The sequence below is a fragment of the Acomys minous genome (genome assembly GCF_964271855.1).
Source record: "Acomys minous genome assembly, chromosome: 8".
Classification (NCBI taxonomy): Eukaryota; Metazoa; Chordata; class Mammalia; order Rodentia; family Muridae; genus Acomys; species Acomys minous.
In genome coordinates this window covers 97,058,996-97,077,120 of record NC_140489.1, presented here as the reverse complement: position 1 = coordinate 97,077,120, position 18,125 = coordinate 97,058,996, and the positions used below count along the sequence as shown (strand labels likewise).

General features: G+C 43.2%; 1 protein-coding gene and 1 pseudogene across 2 annotated transcripts; one reads left to right on the top strand and one right to left on the bottom strand.

Annotated features, from left to right (window-relative positions):
• Positions 1–1,423: 1,423 nt before the first annotated feature.
• Positions 1,424–13,904, bottom strand: LOC311604132 (fibronectin type III domain-containing protein 4-like; annotated as a pseudogene). The gene is made up of 7 exons (XR_014783657.1): positions 13,757–13,904; positions 11,931–12,056; positions 11,725–11,841; positions 11,348–11,552; positions 10,845–10,934; positions 10,443–10,549; positions 1,424–1,846 (listed from the first exon to the last, which is right to left on the bottom strand). The product of XR_014783657.1 is annotated as a fibronectin type III domain-containing protein 4-like (transcript).
• A 186-nt stretch (positions 13,905–14,090) lies between these two features.
• LOC311604131 (glucokinase regulatory protein-like) lies at positions 14,091–18,112 on the top strand (the record flags this gene model as incomplete). Its single annotated transcript, XM_084793651.1, is given in 8 exon segments — positions 14,091–14,138; positions 15,327–15,482; positions 15,876–15,944; positions 16,804–16,812; positions 16,815–16,874; positions 17,229–17,302; positions 17,799–17,869; positions 18,042–18,112. Coding segments are annotated over 8 exon segments (558 nt in total).
• Between the last annotated feature and the right edge of the window lie 13 nt (positions 18,113–18,125).

The window sequence follows — 18,125 nt, the reverse complement described above, 5'->3', positions numbered from 1 at the left end:
GTCTGGACCTTACTTCACCTTAAACTTAGGTTTTCTCACTGCTGGGCTGTCAGGTGCGCTTTAGTTGCTTAAACTCTGGAGGAAAGTAAAGCAGGTGCTACCAGAGGAGAAAGACAATTCACCCAGCTGAAACCTCCGCCTCACCCAAAAGGTATGTGACTTGCGCGAGGCCACTCAATGCTGATAGGCACCATGTTTTTAGTGGGTAGCGGTACAGCCCCATTTTACACAGAAGGAAGCACATTAAAGGGGTCCCTCTCCGAAGTTAAAATAGCTAGTAAGTGGTGGAACCGGGATTCACCCCAAACTTAATAACCTTTTATTTCCCATAAGACGACTCAACTCTTCTCAGATCGCTGTCTCCATGCCCAACTTCTCTACCCTGTCATAGTCTCAGGAAATGATCCAGGCTTTGAGGAATGTGTTGATAGCACTGGCTAGGAAAGGGGGAGGCACCCGGTTTGGTCATTGGGTAAACGGTGAGTTCAAGGCTGGTTGCCGAAATCCACATAGATGTCTTTATGGGTCAGCGCAGGAGACAGAGGTCTGACACCTGGGTTTGGGGACTGCCTAAGCAAAAAAGATATTATCTTCTTTGTCTGACTGAGATCCTTTCAAGAATTTATGGTGTAATGTCTTGCATCATATCAGAGAGATTGAATGAAATGCAGAAAAGAATATATACATAGACCCCTAAATGGTCCAAGGTTGAAACTATACCCCCCTAAAAGCATAGCAGATCTTCAGGCATATGCTGGGTTCCAAAGCATTGCATACACAGCAGTTGCTAATGGCAATGAATATTTCTCTCCCTGCTCCTGCATCCCTCTAGAAAATTAAGAAAGAGTAGGGGACAGGTCCCATGTTTCACAGGTAACAAACAGGTTCCAGAACCCAAGTTATAATTTTTGATAGGGGCATCCAAAGCCCTCAGCTTATTTCTAGAATCCTCTGGATATGTTACAGAGTATAAATATAAACTCATTTATAGGTTATTAACTTTGGATGAACAGAGACATAGATGAAAAAGAAAAGAAAGAAGAGGCACTGGTGTGCACAGGGTGAGGACAATGGCACCAAGGAACACATTCGTGGTAGCTGCTCTGTTAGCCCCCAAGACACTTGCTCAGCCCTTCTGACCACTTCCCCAGAGTGAATGGTGGAATCAAAAGAATGGAAAGGGATTGGCTATATAACTCAGGGTACAGCATTTACCTAGTATGCACAAGGTCATGAACAAAGATTTTTTTTAAAAATCTACTGGCTCTTTTATGTGACATGTCCTGGTTTCCATGGTACAAAGACTTGTGTGACTTCTCATTTCCTCTCTTCTCATTCGACAAAGGAAAGGAGGCTTCTAGCTTTTCCCTTCCTCTTTGTCTTTCCCCACCCAGCTAAGATGAACACATTGGCATCACCTTTTAGGTTGGTGGTGACTGATGTGAGGGGCCCTTGGCGAGTTGACAAGGTGTAGAGCTGTCTTCAGCATACCATACAGCTAGTTCCGTTTGTTCAAGAACCTTTATTGACCACAGGTCTCAAGGGTGAGGTCACCAGCAGCTGGAGGGGCTGCCAGGTGAGGGGGGAGCACTGGAGGCTCCGTGGAAGACACTAGAATAGTGCAGTGTGGCATGGCCCAGATGATTCTTCTTGCTCACTAGAGGAGGATGATACAGATGGAAACACCCCTCTCTGAGGCCCAGAGGCAAGCTGTGGGGCAGCTAGTGGGTGACAGTAGTCCTGATGCAGGTGAAATGGGGCCCCTATTTGGGACATAGTGGAATAGGGTTGAATAAGTGACTCTCTCCTGGACCTTCAGGATGGGAGGATGATGAAAAATTCCAGGCTTAATAAAAGTCCTGTGTGAGACAGTCTGAAAATGCTGGACCAGTTGGAATCAGGAGCTTTTGGAATTTATGCAGGACCAATTGGAATTTAATGTATCCACATCCTTGGGATAGCATACTTTGTCATAATTTGGTGGTGGAAATAAGCTCCCAAAAGGGAGGGAAGGACATATAAAGATGAAAGACAAAATAACACAAAGTTTTGGAGGTTTGTTAAATACTCTTTGAAATGATGCTGTTATACAAATAGGAGAGAGAGAGAGAGAGAGAGAGAGAGAGAGAGAGAGAGAGAGAGATCATGTTACTGATTATGACTACTATTTTTATTTTCATCATTCTTGCTTTATAGAATTCTTCAAAGGAAAAGGCTGTAGAGAAAAAAATTACCAAAAAAATATAGATTGGATTGAGGGAAATGCTAGGGTATCGGAGACAAAGAAAAATGAAAAGTATGAAATATGGAAACAAACCTTAGAAGAGAAGTTAGAAAGACTTATAGATAAAAATAATAATATTGACATAGAACCAGAAGAAAAAAGGCCAGAACATACAACACAACTTTGTAGCAAGACTATAGGACAGTCATTATTTGTTTAAAAACCAAAAGTGATTCTCCCAGCCTTGATAAGGGAGATGAGAAAAATCCACAAGGTTATCAGAGTTTTGATTGGCAACCTATAGATGCACAAGATTTAAAAGGGTTTAGTAGCTGGGCGTGGTGGTGCATGCCTTTAGTCCCAGCACTCCGGAGGCAGAGACAGGCAGATTGCTGTGAGTTCAAGGTTAGCCTGGTCTACAAATCGAGTCCAGGACAGCCAAGGATACACAGAGAGACCCTGTCTCGAAAAAAACCAAAAACCAAAAAGCAAAAAAGTTTTATGAAGGCAATAAGCAGGTTGTTTACACTCACCATATGTCAAGCAGATACTTAATAACTGGGCCACATGGAATCACATAGCTCCAAAAGATTGGAAAGATTTATTAACTGCCATCTTAGAGCCGGGTCCCCAGTAACAGTGGCTGGCATGGTGGAAAGATGAGGCCTCTCTTATGGAGCAGCACAATAGACTAGAGGTGTTAATGTTGTCAAGGATCAGTTACTAGGTGAAGGCCCATATTCTGAACTAATAGTACAGATTGCTCTTGATGATGCTGTCTTAGAACAATGCCAAATAATAGCCATGAATGCTTGGGACAAGGTTGAACAAGAGGAACAAACAGAATTATTTACAAAAATAACCCAAGGTTCAAATGAATCTTTCACTGACTTTTTACAGAGACTAACTAAAGCTCTGAATAGAACCATAGCAGACCAAAACACTAGAGAAATTCTACTTTCATTTCTAGGTTTTAAGAATGCTAATACTGAATGCGAAAAAGGCCATTAGACCCTTGACGGCAAGATCTGCACCTCTTCATGAATGGATTAAAATTACTGCAGACATAGAAATAAATACTCATGATTCATTTACAGTTCAGCAAAAAAATACAGGAGACACCAAAACATAAAATGCTTACTGCTATGGCTGTGAAAATTTAAATCATTTCCTAAAGGATAGTGGACAAACCATTCCTAAAGATAAATTATTCTACAGTGGCAATAATTCAGAGAAAAGATTTCCTATAAAAATGTAAAGGATGTGAAAGGAATGGTCATATGGCTCATGAATGTAGGTCATCCAAAGATACTCAAGGCAATTCCCTAATTTTGGAAAACTGACTAAGAGGATACACTCAAGCCCCACAAAAACCAACATGAACCATTCATTTCCTGTTCACCAAAAAAGGATTATAGTAAAGGACAACAAGAAAATTCAAGGTCTGGTAAGACAAACAGGGTTACTGAAGACTTATAAAACCCATTTAATGAAGATAAAAATGATCCTAAAAGGTGCTGAGGATACTAAAAACAAATATTTTGGCAAACTACTATAAATGATAAGAGGTCAAAGTTAAAATACATTTAGATGGCATTGAGGTTGAGTAAATCCTGAATACTGACGCAGATGTACTATAATTTCCCAAGATACCTGGCATCCAGTTTGGCCACTTCAAAAAGTATCTACACAGTTCCTAGGGATTGGAACATTATCTCAAATAAAGCAAAGTGTCAGATAGCTTAAATGTACAGGGCCAGAAGGTCAAACAGAAAAATTAAGGCCATAAGTAGCTGATATAGCCATAAATTTATAGGGAAGAGATCTGTTACAACAATGGAAAACCCTGATTAACATCCTTCCAATATCAAAGACAAGCCAGAAAACAGGTGATGCTCCTGATTTAAAAAATTTTAAGTATTAAAAGGGGTTATAAAAGACAGTTACAGTCTGTCAAGGCTGCCCATAAACAAGATACAGCAAGGGCTGACTCTTCTAATTTATATTGGGAAACCACTGCTGATAAAACACCTACAGCCTTGCTACTAAAGTAGTTGACTGACCAACCGATTTGGATTGGACAATGGTCTATGACTAAAGAAAAATTACAGGCACTAGAAAAGCTAGTCCAAGAACAGCTGGAGGCTCAACATATAGAAGAGTCCAACAGCCCTTGGAATTCTCCTGTATTTGTCATCAAAAAGAAATCTGGCAAATGGAGGATATTGACAGATCTCAGAGAAATTAATAAAATTATTCAGCCAATGAGAACTTTACAATCCAGAATTCCATTGCCTTCCTTGTTACCTAAGGAGTGGCCTATTATAGTGATTGATCTAAAGGATTGCTCTTTCACAATTCCTTTACATACACATGATAGAGAGAGTTTTGCCTTCTCAGTACTTACTTTTAAAGGAAGCTGCATGGTAAAAAGATATCATTGGAAAGTTTTAACACAAGGAATGTTGAACAGTCTTACCTTGTGTCAATATTTTGTGCAACAGCCACTGGAGATAATTCATTAGAAATTTCCTCAATCCATAATTTACCATTATATGGATGATATCTTATTGGTTGATTCAGATGCAAGTATATTAGAACAGATTTTTTTATTAAATAAATAGAACCTTGCCTTGTTGGGGATTACAGATTGCTCCCCAAAAAAGACAAAGAGGAGATTCTGTTGATTATCTAGGATAGAAAATATGCCTACAGAAAATTAAACCACAAGAAGTACAAATCAGAAAAGACCAATTAAGAACTCTTATGATATTCAAAAATTGCTGGAAGATATTAACTGGCTTTGGTCTACAATTGGTTTGACTACACAAGAACTAAGTACTATTTTTTCAAACTTTACAAGGTGATAAGGACTTAAATAGCTTAAGAAAGTTATCATCTGAAAATGAAAAGGAATTAGCTCTGGTTGAAAGGAAATCATAAGATTCACATATAGACCACCTTGATCCAAAGAAGGCCTGTATTTTAGTTATCTTGCCTTCTACTCATTCTCCCACAGGAATTCTTATGCAGAGGCAAGATTCTATCTTAGAATAGATAATTTTACCACACAAACAAAGTAAAAAATTTAAAAACTACATAGAAAAGGTTTCTGAATTGATGGTAAAGGGGAAAATGAGACTTTGCCTGTTAGCCAGAATAGATCCAGCTGAGATTGTGGTGCCTTTTACTGATGCTAAGATTGTCTCATTATAGGCAGACAATGACCATTGGCAGAGAGCTTTCGTGAATTTTTGGGAGAAATTAACAGGAGATACCCCAAAAGCAAGTGACTTTAATTCATAAAAAGAACTAACTGGGTTCTTCTTCATATGGTAAAGAGGATTCCAATTTCTGGTGCTCCCACATTTTACACTGATGCCAGTAAATCAAAAAGAGCATGTTATAAGTCAGAAAATATAAGTAAGGTAGCTGAGAGCCCTTATGATTCAGTTCAAAAATCAGAATTATATGCAATTCTGCTGATGTTATCAGAATTTGAACACTCTCTTAGTATAGTTACTGACTCTCAGTATGCTGAAAAAGTTGTTTTGAATATAGAAACAGCTGACCTAACTCATGATGATTCTGATTTAACTTCACTGTTTATTCAATTACAACAAGTGATCAGAAATAGAAACCATCCATTTTATATAACTCATATAAGGTATCACCCAGACCTCTAGCACAAGGTAATGATGAAGTTGATCAACTATTGATAGGAAGTGTGTTAGAAGCTTAAGAGTTTCATAAAACCACCATGTTAATAGCAAAGGTTTAAAAAAAGGAATTTTCTATCACTTGGCAACAAGCCAAGGAAATTGTGAGAAAATGCCCTACTTGTTCTTTATATAATCAAAACTCCATTACCTGCAGGAAGTAACCCTACAGGTAGTCAAAGAAATGAAATTTGGCAAATGTATATATTTCACTTTACAGAGTTTTGTAAACTAAAGTATGTGCACCATACTAGAGACACATATTCAGGATTTCAATGGGCAATAGCTTTAAGGTCTGAAAAAGCTGATTCTGTTAATTCACATTTATTAGACCTCATGGTGATTATGGGTATACCTAAACAAATTAAGACTGGCAATACTCCATCATATGTCTCTAATAAAATGAAACATTTTTTACATATTATAACATAAAACATGTTACAGGTATACCACATACTACTACAGGACAAGCAGTCATTGAAAGATCCAATTGTACTTTAAAGGAAATGCTTATCAAACATAGAGGGGTATCAAAGACCCCCAGAGATAGATTAAATAATGCCTTATTAACTTTGAATTTCTTGAATGCTAATGAACAAAAAAAATAAATGGCTGCAGGGAGACATAGGATTTTAGAAAAATCTGCTGAATTAGATCAGCCTGTCTATTTCAAGGACATCTTACCTCAGAATGGAGAACAGGAAATGTGTAACAATGGGGCAGAGGTTTTGTATGTGTTCATACAGGAAAGGAGACATTATGGGTTCCATCAAAACTGATAAAAAAAAATAGATATGACAGAGGAAGACCCCTGAAAATCTTACACACACCCTTAATCCTAACACCATGGAAACACAGATAGTGGGTCTCTGTGAGTTCTAGACCAGCCTGGTCTCCACAGTAAGTCAGGTATGACCACCTGCTGATAAGAGAAGTTACTTGCAAAGACAGCCTAGAATTTAAAATGAAAAAAAAATTCCTTAAATTTACTATGTAAGTTCCTTTTTCTTAACAATGGATTATATGTCCTTACTGATCTAAAGGATGGATACACATCAGTCTTAGGTTTACATAAGGACAAATGATGTCACTGCTCTAATAAAGGCCAGCCAATCTCCTTAAAAGTGGAGTTTCCGTGGAATAACTGGTGCCAACGGGTAATTGGCCTAAGAGATATCTTCTGTTGGTCTATGTAAGGACTCAAGGTTGGGCAGGGAGACAGACATGCAAGCAGCATGCCTCCCATGTCAGAAAGCTTTTATATACTGACTGAGCTGAGGTGTCCCTGCTCTGGCAGCCAGCTTATCCCTCTAAGAATGAGTCACTTTCACAGAAGACAGGTGGCAGTCATGCCTGATGCAAAGAGACACAGAGGACTTACAGGTGACAAAGTACACATCAGCCTAGTTAGGTCCCAGAAACTCAAAGGCTACAATTGATATGCTTAAAAGGTAGAAGCGTCCATCCCTATGGAGAGTAGGGAAAGACACCTGCAACAAATGTTAGAACCCAGGGACAAGATGCCTAGGGTATGCATAAACTCTAAATTTAATAAGAGTTTATATAAAGTCTATTTAAAGTTTAATACCTTTTCTTTTGCTCAGGGCAACCAGCTTGTCTCTAAAACAAAATACATTTCTCAGCAAACAGGTAGCAACCTGGCCTATACATCAGGTGCCATAGAGCCTAGGAAAGGACACTTAGAAATATACAATCTTGTTTTTATTTCAATTAGATAATGATTGTATGTTATTTGATAATGGTAATATTATACTTCCTCTTTGAAAGAGGTCAAAATGAAACAGACCTGGATGAAAGGGAGACTGCTAACTTAAGTCAGTCTATACTTACATGAATTCAATCTACAGAACAAGCAGGTAACCTGTATTGCTAATCCCTTCACATGAGAATAACTCTGAGACTGGCTGAGACAAGAATGTCTACGCACAGCCAATGTTTCTTATTAGTTACGGAATGCCCATGACATATTATTACATGCCATTCTTTGTATGGCACGAATGAAGATTTACAGAGGTCTTTCTTATGCTCATACAAAGAGCAGAGAACCAGCCTTGGTTGTTCTGCGCATCCTGCACACCTCATGCATTTATAGTTTTAAAACTATATAATGCTTGTGAGAAATTATATATTTTCAGAACAAATGAATTGGACACTGACACTGAATCAGACCTGACAGGATTCATCCTCCAGCGTGCTGAGACACTGACATCATGCATCCTTCATGTTCCAGGCACACATGCTTTGGTTGCTTTTCCTCATCAGAGCAGAATAACTCCCAGGACAGCTTTGAAGAAAGCTCGTGATTCCAATTGGTCCAGCATCTCAGACCATCCCACAGAGAACTTTTATTAAGCCTGGAATTTCTCAACATTTAGAGACTGGACCACAATGTTCTCTCTAGCTTGTTTAACCATTTTCCCAATTTTATTTGGGCCTCTACATAGGTGTTATTCATCCAAAATCAGCCAGAATAAGCCTTAAAAAGAGAATGATGTCCATTTCCCTTAAGGGGGATTAGGTAAGGTTTTGGCTGTTTTCTTGGGCTATGGATGTTTATTTTCATTGGGAGATAGTTATGTTACTATTGGTCTTATTCAAAGAGAAAAAGGAGATTGGACTCAGGGATTTCTCTCTTTTCCTTTTTCTTTCTTAGGTATGAAGGTAGGGGTTTAAAAGAAATAAGAAGGAATATAGAAATATATAGGGATAATTGGACAAAAAGTAGATTATTGAATTTACTCTTCAACTTAAGGCCTTAATTGTTACTCATAAGGTTAATTTTAATTTTGACACATTGGTGTAAAATTCAAATTTAAGATTATTCTTTACACACATTATGTATACATACATACATACATACACATATACATACATATTTCCACCCTACTATACCCATACAACTCAAATATTATACAGGGTTTATTTCCAATATTTTTTAAATGGTATTATAGGCTGTTTAGGATAACTAGTAATACAAGTTAAATTTTAGTTGATCAACTCATGTTCATGTCAATTACTACTCTATTTTTTATCACAAGAATATACATCCTAGGTTTAATAGATAGATATGATTCAATAAATAGATAAGGTAAACTATTTAGAAAAGGTCTTCAAAAACCTAAGAGACCCACAGAATATGGCATTTAAAGATATTTTATTGTTTTGAGGATTCTTTGAAAATGAGACAGGTTAACTCCTCCTTATGGAGATGGCTTCAAATTTGGCAAACAAGCCACTGGCCAAAAATATCCTCATTTTCTGCCACAGACAGAATTCTTCCTGAAATGGACAAGCTTGGATGCAGGTTGAGTTGATGGCCGAACTCTGCCAAGACAGAGTAAGTAAGTCCTCAGTAGTCCCTGCTTCACAAATATGTCTGTCAGATATACTGGACCAGAAGGCTGAAGATGATGCACCAACGTGTTAGAAAGTTTTGAGTGACTGACTGTTCAGGCAGCAAAGTGTCTCTATCGATTCTTCATTTGGGAAGCTGCCAACCTGCACTTCTTGTTTATGCAGGTAATTAATTTTATTCCTTTTCAAGTCTCTGATGGAGTTGAAGACAGCAAAACACTATCAGTGTAACAATATAATTTCTGATTGTTTCGTGCTTCTTCTTGCTGAATATAGTTTATTGTATACGTGTATGTGTGTGTGTTGTATATTGGTGTAATAATATAAATGTATGGGTAAAGGGGAGCTTTTTATTAGACAAAAAGGGGTAATTATGGAGGAATGCCTTGAATGGATGTAGTAGCTGTCAATAAAGTACTGTTTAACCAATCAGCTGGGCAGAAGGACAGGAAGAGGAAGCAGGGCTTCCAAGTGGGAGGGAGGAGAGAGTTGACAGTTGACGGTGGAGAGAAGCTGCCAGAGGAGGATCATATTGGCAAGTGATGGGGATATATGTAAGTTATGAGGATATAGAATTAGAGTAGTTTATTTTAGTTTACTAGTAGATTAGTAGTAGTTTAGATTCTGCCCAGCGTTGGGCAGCTTTAAAATACACTACAGTCTCATTGTACCAGTTATTGGCTTCTTAGGCCATACAGTTAAAATAATTGAAACAGGAGGAAATGTTCCATTTAATATCCACTGCCAGGTCCAGGGTTACAGAGTCTGCCAGTCCTACCTTCTGGCCCTGCTCACAGGAAAGAGGATGGGTACCAGCCTGAGATTCTGGGAGTGCACTGCCTTATGGGAGTCTCACGGAGGCCACCATCTTAGGCTTCCCCTGACCCCACCCCCACCCCCACGCTATTAGTGTGTCTGTCCTCTGGTCCTGGTTCTTCTTTCACTCAAACATCTATGGTGTTGATGGATGGAGACTTTTTCTGTAAAAGAAAATGATCCAAACCTTGAATTCCAGGAAGGAGCCACCCTGCCATCTGTGCATCCCAGAAGTTTCCTTTTGCTCCCCTCCCCCTTTCTGCCTGTTCATCTGCCTTTCACTGAATATTCCTATGGACTCAAATCACCCTTCCCACACCCTGAGGACTCTGTCCAGGCCCCTTTCCCTTCTTGGGGTTGTTGTTGGAGTCATCCTTGATGATGTCATACTGGCGGCAGAATAGCCCGATTACAACTGAAACACAACAATACCGTCTGAGCCTTGATCTTGATGGAACCCACTTGAAGCCTTGTGAGGTAGTGAGATATTCACACAACTTCTAGAAAAGCCTTGAGTTCCTGGTGCCCATGCAACCCTCCTCTCTGGGCTTGTAGTAGCCTTCTCTTTCTCAAACTTGTCCTGATAACTCTCCCCCACCCTCCGCCCCCCCCCCCCACTGCTTTTCTCTCCCTTTTCTCCTGACAAATACCTTCACCAGTTCCCACCATCACAGACTCGAGGAGTCCCTGGCTGCCCGTCCAGTACTCACCAGCCCACATGAGCAGTACCACCACAATGATAACGGCTTCCCCTGTCTGCAAAGGCTGCTCTCTGTCCAGACCCTCCACTGTAATGTCACCTGAGAAGAGAGCCGACCTCTGGGTTACAAGGGACCCATTGGAGAGCTCTGTCACATACAGAAGGAGATGGTGGGGATGGGAGTCAGGCTGGGTTCACCAGCCTGGAGGTGTGGGATAGCTTTGGTGGGCAGCCTTTAGAGATCAACGGCTGATGATAGGACTTGCTCAGTGCAGGCTGTGGCAGGTGTGATGTGAGTTTGGGTGAATGGAAGCTAATAAGCCCTCCCCCCACCCCCAAGGATTCCTTACCAGTGTCTATAGCTGGTCCCTGCCCACCTGCTTTTCTCTCCTTCCCTGGCAGTAGAACGAGTTAAATCATCCTTCTATTCATCTGAGCTAGACTGTGGTTAGCCTAAGGCAAGTAAACAAGGGGTTAAACCCCAGGTTAAAAATGACTAAGACAGGCTCTCACCTGGGCTGGAGCTGTTGGAAGGCAGCCTGTCAGAACCCTTGAGAGTGCGGAAGTGCACACGGGGCCCTGGGGGGCTCTCTCCTCGGAGGCCGATGCTCCTGACCTGCACCGTGTAGTCACTGTCTTCAGCCAGGCCCCAAAGGGCACAGGCCCTGGTGGTGGTGTTCACCTCCCTAATTACACGCTGCCCAGGGCTATTCTGTCGCTGCAAGAAGATGCAGAGAAAGGAGGGTAACCTAGCCCCAGTCCCTCGCCACCAGGCTTAACTCGGGAGAGAGTCTATGACACCCAAATACTCCAAAGGAGCAGTGTGGAGGTAACTGGAGGGGTGTTCAGAGAGCCAAGGGCACAGGTTGAGGAAACAGAGTGATTCATACTTGCTGGGAAATGGAGTAGCCATGACGATGTTGCCTTCTGGGACGTCCCAGGACACTGTGGCCGAGTTGGCTCTGAGATGAGTGACCACCACATTCACAGGAGAAGGGAGGTCCGGTCTAGGGAAGCTAGGGTGTTAACAGGTTAAGAGGTTTCACCCCCACACTGGCTCTGACAGACCCTTGCTGTGGGCATCTTCTTCGTTCACCTGCTTGCACAAAACCCAGATCACAGCTGACCAACACGAGGAACTTGGGACTCAGATATGGAGAAAGAGATATCAAAGAAGCCATGGTTTCCACGAGTTTGCTGGGCACACATCCAGGCAGGGATCCTAAAGGAGGCAGGAGTTTAGGGGGTCAGGAGCAGCCCAGAAAGCAAGCAGGATGAAGCAGCTCTCCTAAATTCCTGGGGCCCTCACACCATTCCCCCCTCCGCATGACCCCCAGCCCTGACCCCGCTGTCTGATCAGCCCACACCCACCTCCAGGCCTAGGGGGAGGGGGGAGCAGGCTGTTCAGTGCCCAGAGGGTGGCCCATCGCTGGACTGGCGCTGACTCTACCCGGTCCAGACGCGGGCTCGCCTAGGTGAGCATCGCAGGGCTAGCTGCAGGCAGAGAGGGCAGAGGCGGAGTAGCCGCTGGCCGGGGTTCTGCGGGGGGCCTCCAGCATGTTTCCAAGGGCCGCCCTTGGTCTGTCTCTGAGCAGGGGGCGTTGCCGGCAAGACCTGTAAGCTAGCCTGCGATTCCAGTGGACAGTGTAATGGCTGAAGCTGGCCTCCTGCAGCAGGATGTGGCCATTAGGGCCAGCCAGCCACTGCTCTGCGGTTCCGCTGCAGCCTGACTGGGTTGCTCGGGCCCGCCCCCCTCCCCCCTTCCCCGCCTTCCCACTCCCCACCTCACTTCCCCACCCCTGCCGGGCCCCAGCGGGTTTCTCTGTGCTGTAATCGCCCCACTCGCACTCTCCCGAAGCCCTGTTTTCTGGGGACTCCTCCCACGATCCTCCCAATGGCGGCCTACTGGGTCTGTTCACTCTCTCTCCTCTAACAGTTGAACTGGTAGGGAACCAAACAGGCCCAGGTGCGAGAGGGTCTCTGGCACCTGAGAGAGCCTCTCCTTCCCCGCTTGAAATTAGCCAAGTTGGGAGGAGGCTTCTATCTTCACATGCAGGAGGGGCCTAAGAGGAGAGGAGACCGAGTGATGGAGATAATTGTTTTAACAGTCTCTTGGAGACTGCATCAGCTTTTAAGTCTCTTTCCCACTCGTGATCTGATTTGATTCCATTCTTTCCCATTGATTCTTTCATTTATTCAGCAAATATTTACTGATCATCATCTTCTATGTGCCTGGCATTCTAAGAACTGGAGAGGACTTAAAAAGAGTGCTGGCTTTATGCGAACAACTAAAAAGCAGATCTCTGTCTGTCTGTCTCTGTCTGTCTCTGTCTGTCTGTCTCTCTGTCTCTGTCTCTCTCCCTTCCTCCCTCCCTCGGTCCCCGCCCCGTGTGTGTGTGTGTGTGTGTGTGTGTGTGTGTGTGTGTGTGTGTGTGTAACTCATTCGTTTTAGAGAACGCCATTAACCTGTGCCTCAGGTTTCCTACCTGTAAAGCATAGAAACCAGAAACAGTTGTTAGGGTATCAAATGTGGAAACACTTGGAACATCAAATGTCAAACACTGGACAAGGGTCTTTGAAAACCTTCTGCTACTGCAGTATTAATTTGTTAGTTGTTGCATTCCTTCAGTAAACATGTAAGTCCTTAAACCATTTCACATTTTAGGTGAGTATGAAATCTGTGTGATCCTAAACAACCAACCACTTGTCTGAACCTGTTTCCTCATCTAAAAATGAGGCTGTCAACAATGACTTCTAAGTGTTGCTGTATCCAATAATACCTAACATGTGGGGGAAAGTGAATGGGTCGGGAGAAATAGATGCTGCCTGTATTTAGGGCAGGCTCTTCGGTCCTGGTTGTTCTTGCAGTATTTCTATTTCTGTGAATTTTCCTCTGTGATACTCAGTTCAGTGTATGCACACCCGGGGCCCAGAAGCTTCTGTAGCTTTTCTCTCTGAGAGGATAAAATGGGCCACTGGGGCAGGGAAGGACTGCATGCTGACACGTGATCAACTCATGACCCGGGTCCTCTGACTTCTTCTGACCCTGGTCTCTGGCTTTCAGGGGCATTTCGGCTCCAGAGCTCTCTTGCTCAGGGATTCTTTCTGACCTGGGTGTTGTGCACATCCAGGCTCCCTGCCTTCCAGAGGGCACTGCACCTGAAGGGCAAGAGCAGGGAACTTCTGGTCCTGCTCCCCAAGGACAAAGCGGAGGCTGGCCAGCAGAGTGTATGCAAAGAGGACCCTCGGGAGCTCCATGAGGGCTGGGGAACCAGTGACAGGAAAGGGTGTTGAAGAGAAAGGTGTAGGGGTGGTGCTCAGAGGGGCAGGGGTCTTAGGTTAGTCATCTCCATGGCTCAGATAAGACTGTGACAACTGGAAGCAAAGTTATTGTCACCAGAACAATTTATGTGACTGCAGAGGCAGGTGGGACAGAGTGTCCACAGTGTGGGACCACGCCAGACACAAACTATACCAGCATGTGATGGGAGGTGAGGCCCTTTCCCAATTTTAGCCTTCTGCACCAATTCCTAAAGTAGTTTTAAATCTGGACTGGCTTCAGCTCTGGACTTCTCCCCGCTTTTCTCTCTCTCTCTCTCTCTCTCTCTCTCTCTCTCTCTCTCTCTCTCTCTCTCTTCTTCTTCTTCTTCTTCTTCTTCTTCTTTTTTTTTTTTTTTTTTTTTTTTTTTTGTCTTTTGAGACAGGATCTAGCCCAGGCTGGCCTCGCACTTGCTATGTATCTTAGGATACCCTTGAACTCCTGATCCTCCTGCTGTCACTTTCCAAATGCTGGCATTACAGGCACACATTCGAGGACAGACAGACACCTTTTTCTTATCTTTCCTTGCTATCTTCCTTCCCTAATAGGCTCAGAACATCACAGGAAGACTGAGTTCTTGGTATGTGAATGGTATGTGTGAGTATGTGTGGGTGTATGGGCGCACGTGTGTGTGTGTGTGTGTGTGTGTGTGTGTGTGTGTGTGTGTGTGTGTAAAGTATGTGACTCCAAGCCGATTGCTGTCCCTACTGCCATTCCTTTTTTTTTTTTTTTAATACATTTTTATTAATTTATACATATTACATCTCAGTTGTTAGCCCATCCCATGTATCCTTCCATTCCTCCCTTCCTCCCACTTCCCCCCTACTACTCCCCTCCCCTCCCCTAAGTCTGTGTCTGAGGGGGACCTCCTCCCCCTGAATATGCTCATATGGTATCAAGTCTCTCCTTGGTGACCTATTATCTTTCCTCTGAGTGCCACCAGGCATCTCCGTCCAAGGGACATGTTCAAATATGGGGCACCAGAGTTTGTGTGAAAGTTAGATCTCCTTCTCCACTCAACAGTGGAGAATGTCCATCGGCTAGTCCGGGTAGGGGTTCAAGGTTTTTACTGCCTATTTTTTCCTTCCTACTGCCATTCCTACCTCCAGTCCAGCAGGCATAAAACAGACTTTGGCTTCCTGACCCTCCCCACTTGTGCCCCCTTCTCTCTAGTTGTCAGGGTATGAGGCAGCTGTGCCCATCACAGAGAAGTTCAACCCGCTGACCCGGAACTTGGACAAAGCAGATGCAGAGAAAATTGTTCACCTGCTGGGACAGTGTGATGCTGAGATAGTCCAGGAGGAGGGGCAAGTCATGCCCACCTACCATGTGACCCAGAATCGAGCCTCGGACACTGCAAACAGAGATGCCAAGCCAGCCACATCTCAACCTCTCCCTTCCTGATACTGGAAACATTGAGCCCTCTCCTCCATGCCAATCCACTATCCTCTGTTTTTCTTTTTTTCCCCCATTCCCAATTTTTTTCATTTATATATTTATTGATTTTGTGAGGTAGAAAGATTTGTTCCTTGGGGAAATGTGTGGAAGTCAGAGGACTGATTCCCTCTGGAATCCGTCTGCCCTTTCACCACGTGGGGCCCAGGGCTTGAACTCAGATCCTCAGGCTTGGCCACGACCCTTTTGCCCACTGAGCCATCTCACTGCCTTCCTCCTACCTCTATCCTCCTTTTCTTCAAACTGACTCCTGCCCACTCTCTGCAGAGACTGTACAGCGAGTCAGTTCTGACCACCATGTTGCAAGTGGCTGGCAAAGTCCAGGAAGTTCTGAAGGTACAAACACTCCACCTGGTTCTCATCAAAACACTTCTGCTCCCTCTAACTTCCTCTTTCCTGGGCCTCCAGCTCTCATTTTTCATAAACCTCAATTCTTTACTCGCTTGGTCTTCTCTTTGGATATTTATTGCTACCTTAGTCATCAATAATAGTTACAATAGCTACTAGATGAACAATGCTTTACCATCAGCTATGCATCTTCTTCTTAAATATTATTTTTTGTGTGTATGGCTGTTTTGCCTGCATGCATGTCTGTGGACCACATGTGTACCTGGTGCCCATGGAAGGCAGAAGACTGTGTTAGATCATCTGGAACTATAGTCACAGATGGTTGTGACTGCCATGTGGGTGTTGTCAATCAAACCTGGGAGCTCTGCAAGGGCAGCCGGTGTCTTAACTGCTCAGCCATCCTCCAGCCCCAGAAATGCACTTTCACACGCAGCACCTTCACAAAAGCCTGTGAAGTAGGCATTATTATCCTTTATTATTTGATTTTTGGGGGTTTTGTTTTTTGTTTGTTTGTTTGTTTGTTTTGTTTTTTGAAACAGGCTTTCTTTGTGATAGTTTAGTTTTTTTCTTTTTCCAGACCAGAAAATAAAGAAAGGATGGTCACAGTAGCTTGCTCAAATGTACCGGCTGATGATTGCTGGCTGCTGCTGCTTTGATTATTTATTTTTATTTAATTGACAAAGCTGCTTTCAATTCCATTCTGGAATAAGTTTGAATTTTAGTGACCAGTTTAGTAAGAGAGGAGAGGCAAGAGCATCTTTCTCCAAATCATTGTTCCTTTTGCTTCTATTATTGAAAAAGGAGGAAAATTTTCTCTCTCCTGAGCCGGGCCTCTGTCCGTCCTCAGGATCCAGAGGAAGGGGCCTGGTAGTGCTGAGTGAAGGGGGGACCTCTGGCCAGATGGCATTCCTCATGCCTGTGAGTACCTCAACTCCCTGTTTCTCCCTTCTCCTTCTGGGCCGTAAAGCTCACCTGAGATAAGTCCTCTCCATCGATATAGTCTCTCCCCACTTCCTCTCTAAAACGTAGAGTCCAGTATGGCAACCATTTTCTCTGGCCCCATTGGAGCCCCACCACTCTCTTGTTAACATCCCCACACGTCATGCATCACTCATCAATGGTCTCCAAGTTCCTTTTTTTAGTGGCAGGCTCCAACTAAGTTAGAGTTGAGCACTACTTATGAAGATCATTGTGCTCCCCCAATCCTCTAGGAATTAAGAATCTGTTCTATCCACTTTTTATTCCCTCTTCATACCCATTTCTCCCAGACAGGTCTCTATTAAGCAGCTGATGAAAAGTCTAGGACAAAAGCCTCTTTACATGTACCTCATTGCAGGGGGTGACAGGTAAGTTCCCTTGACCTGTGCAGGTGGCCTGTTTTGTTTTGTTTTGTTTTTAAGATCTATTTATTATTATATATACAGTGTTATGCCTGCATGCACACCTGTCCACCAGAAGAGGGCACCAGATCACATTATAGATGGTTGTGAGCCACCATGTGGTTGCTGAGAATTGAACTCAGGACCTCTGGAAGAGCAGTCAGTGTTCTTAACTGCTGAGCCATCTCTCCAGCCCAGATGGCCAGTTTTTTAGAAACTGATTTTGAATGTGTTTAGTCAGAGACTATATTGAACCTGCCTTAGTTTCCACCAATCCTTATTGCGTTGTATCTGGACCCTTCGAAGATGTTTATTGCCTACCTATCACTTGCAGGTATTTGAGGTTTGTTTTTTTTAATCTGTGGTATGTCTATCATGGCGCCTGATAAACAGTAGGTGCCAACTTTGTAAGTATCTGCTTCTTAGCCAGTGCCGCTGACCTTGATTGAGTTTGCACTCTTAGGTCTGCCGTGGCCTCTCGGGAATGGACAGAAGATAGCGCCCTACACGGGATTGAGGAGCTGAAGAAGGTCTGTGTTTTCTGTTATCACTCTCCTAGAGACACTAAACATTCCTCTTCATGCAGTTAGAAAAACCCGAACCTTCCACCAAAGCCTGGATCCTCCTTTGGTCCTGAATTTCTCACACACTAGATTTGTATGTGCCCTTGGAGATACTAACACACACCTCCTCCATTCCTAGACAGCTGCTGGGAAGAAGAGAGTGATTGTCATAGGCATGTCTGTGGAACTTTCTATAAGTGTGAGGACAGGATGAGTGAAGGGAGAGG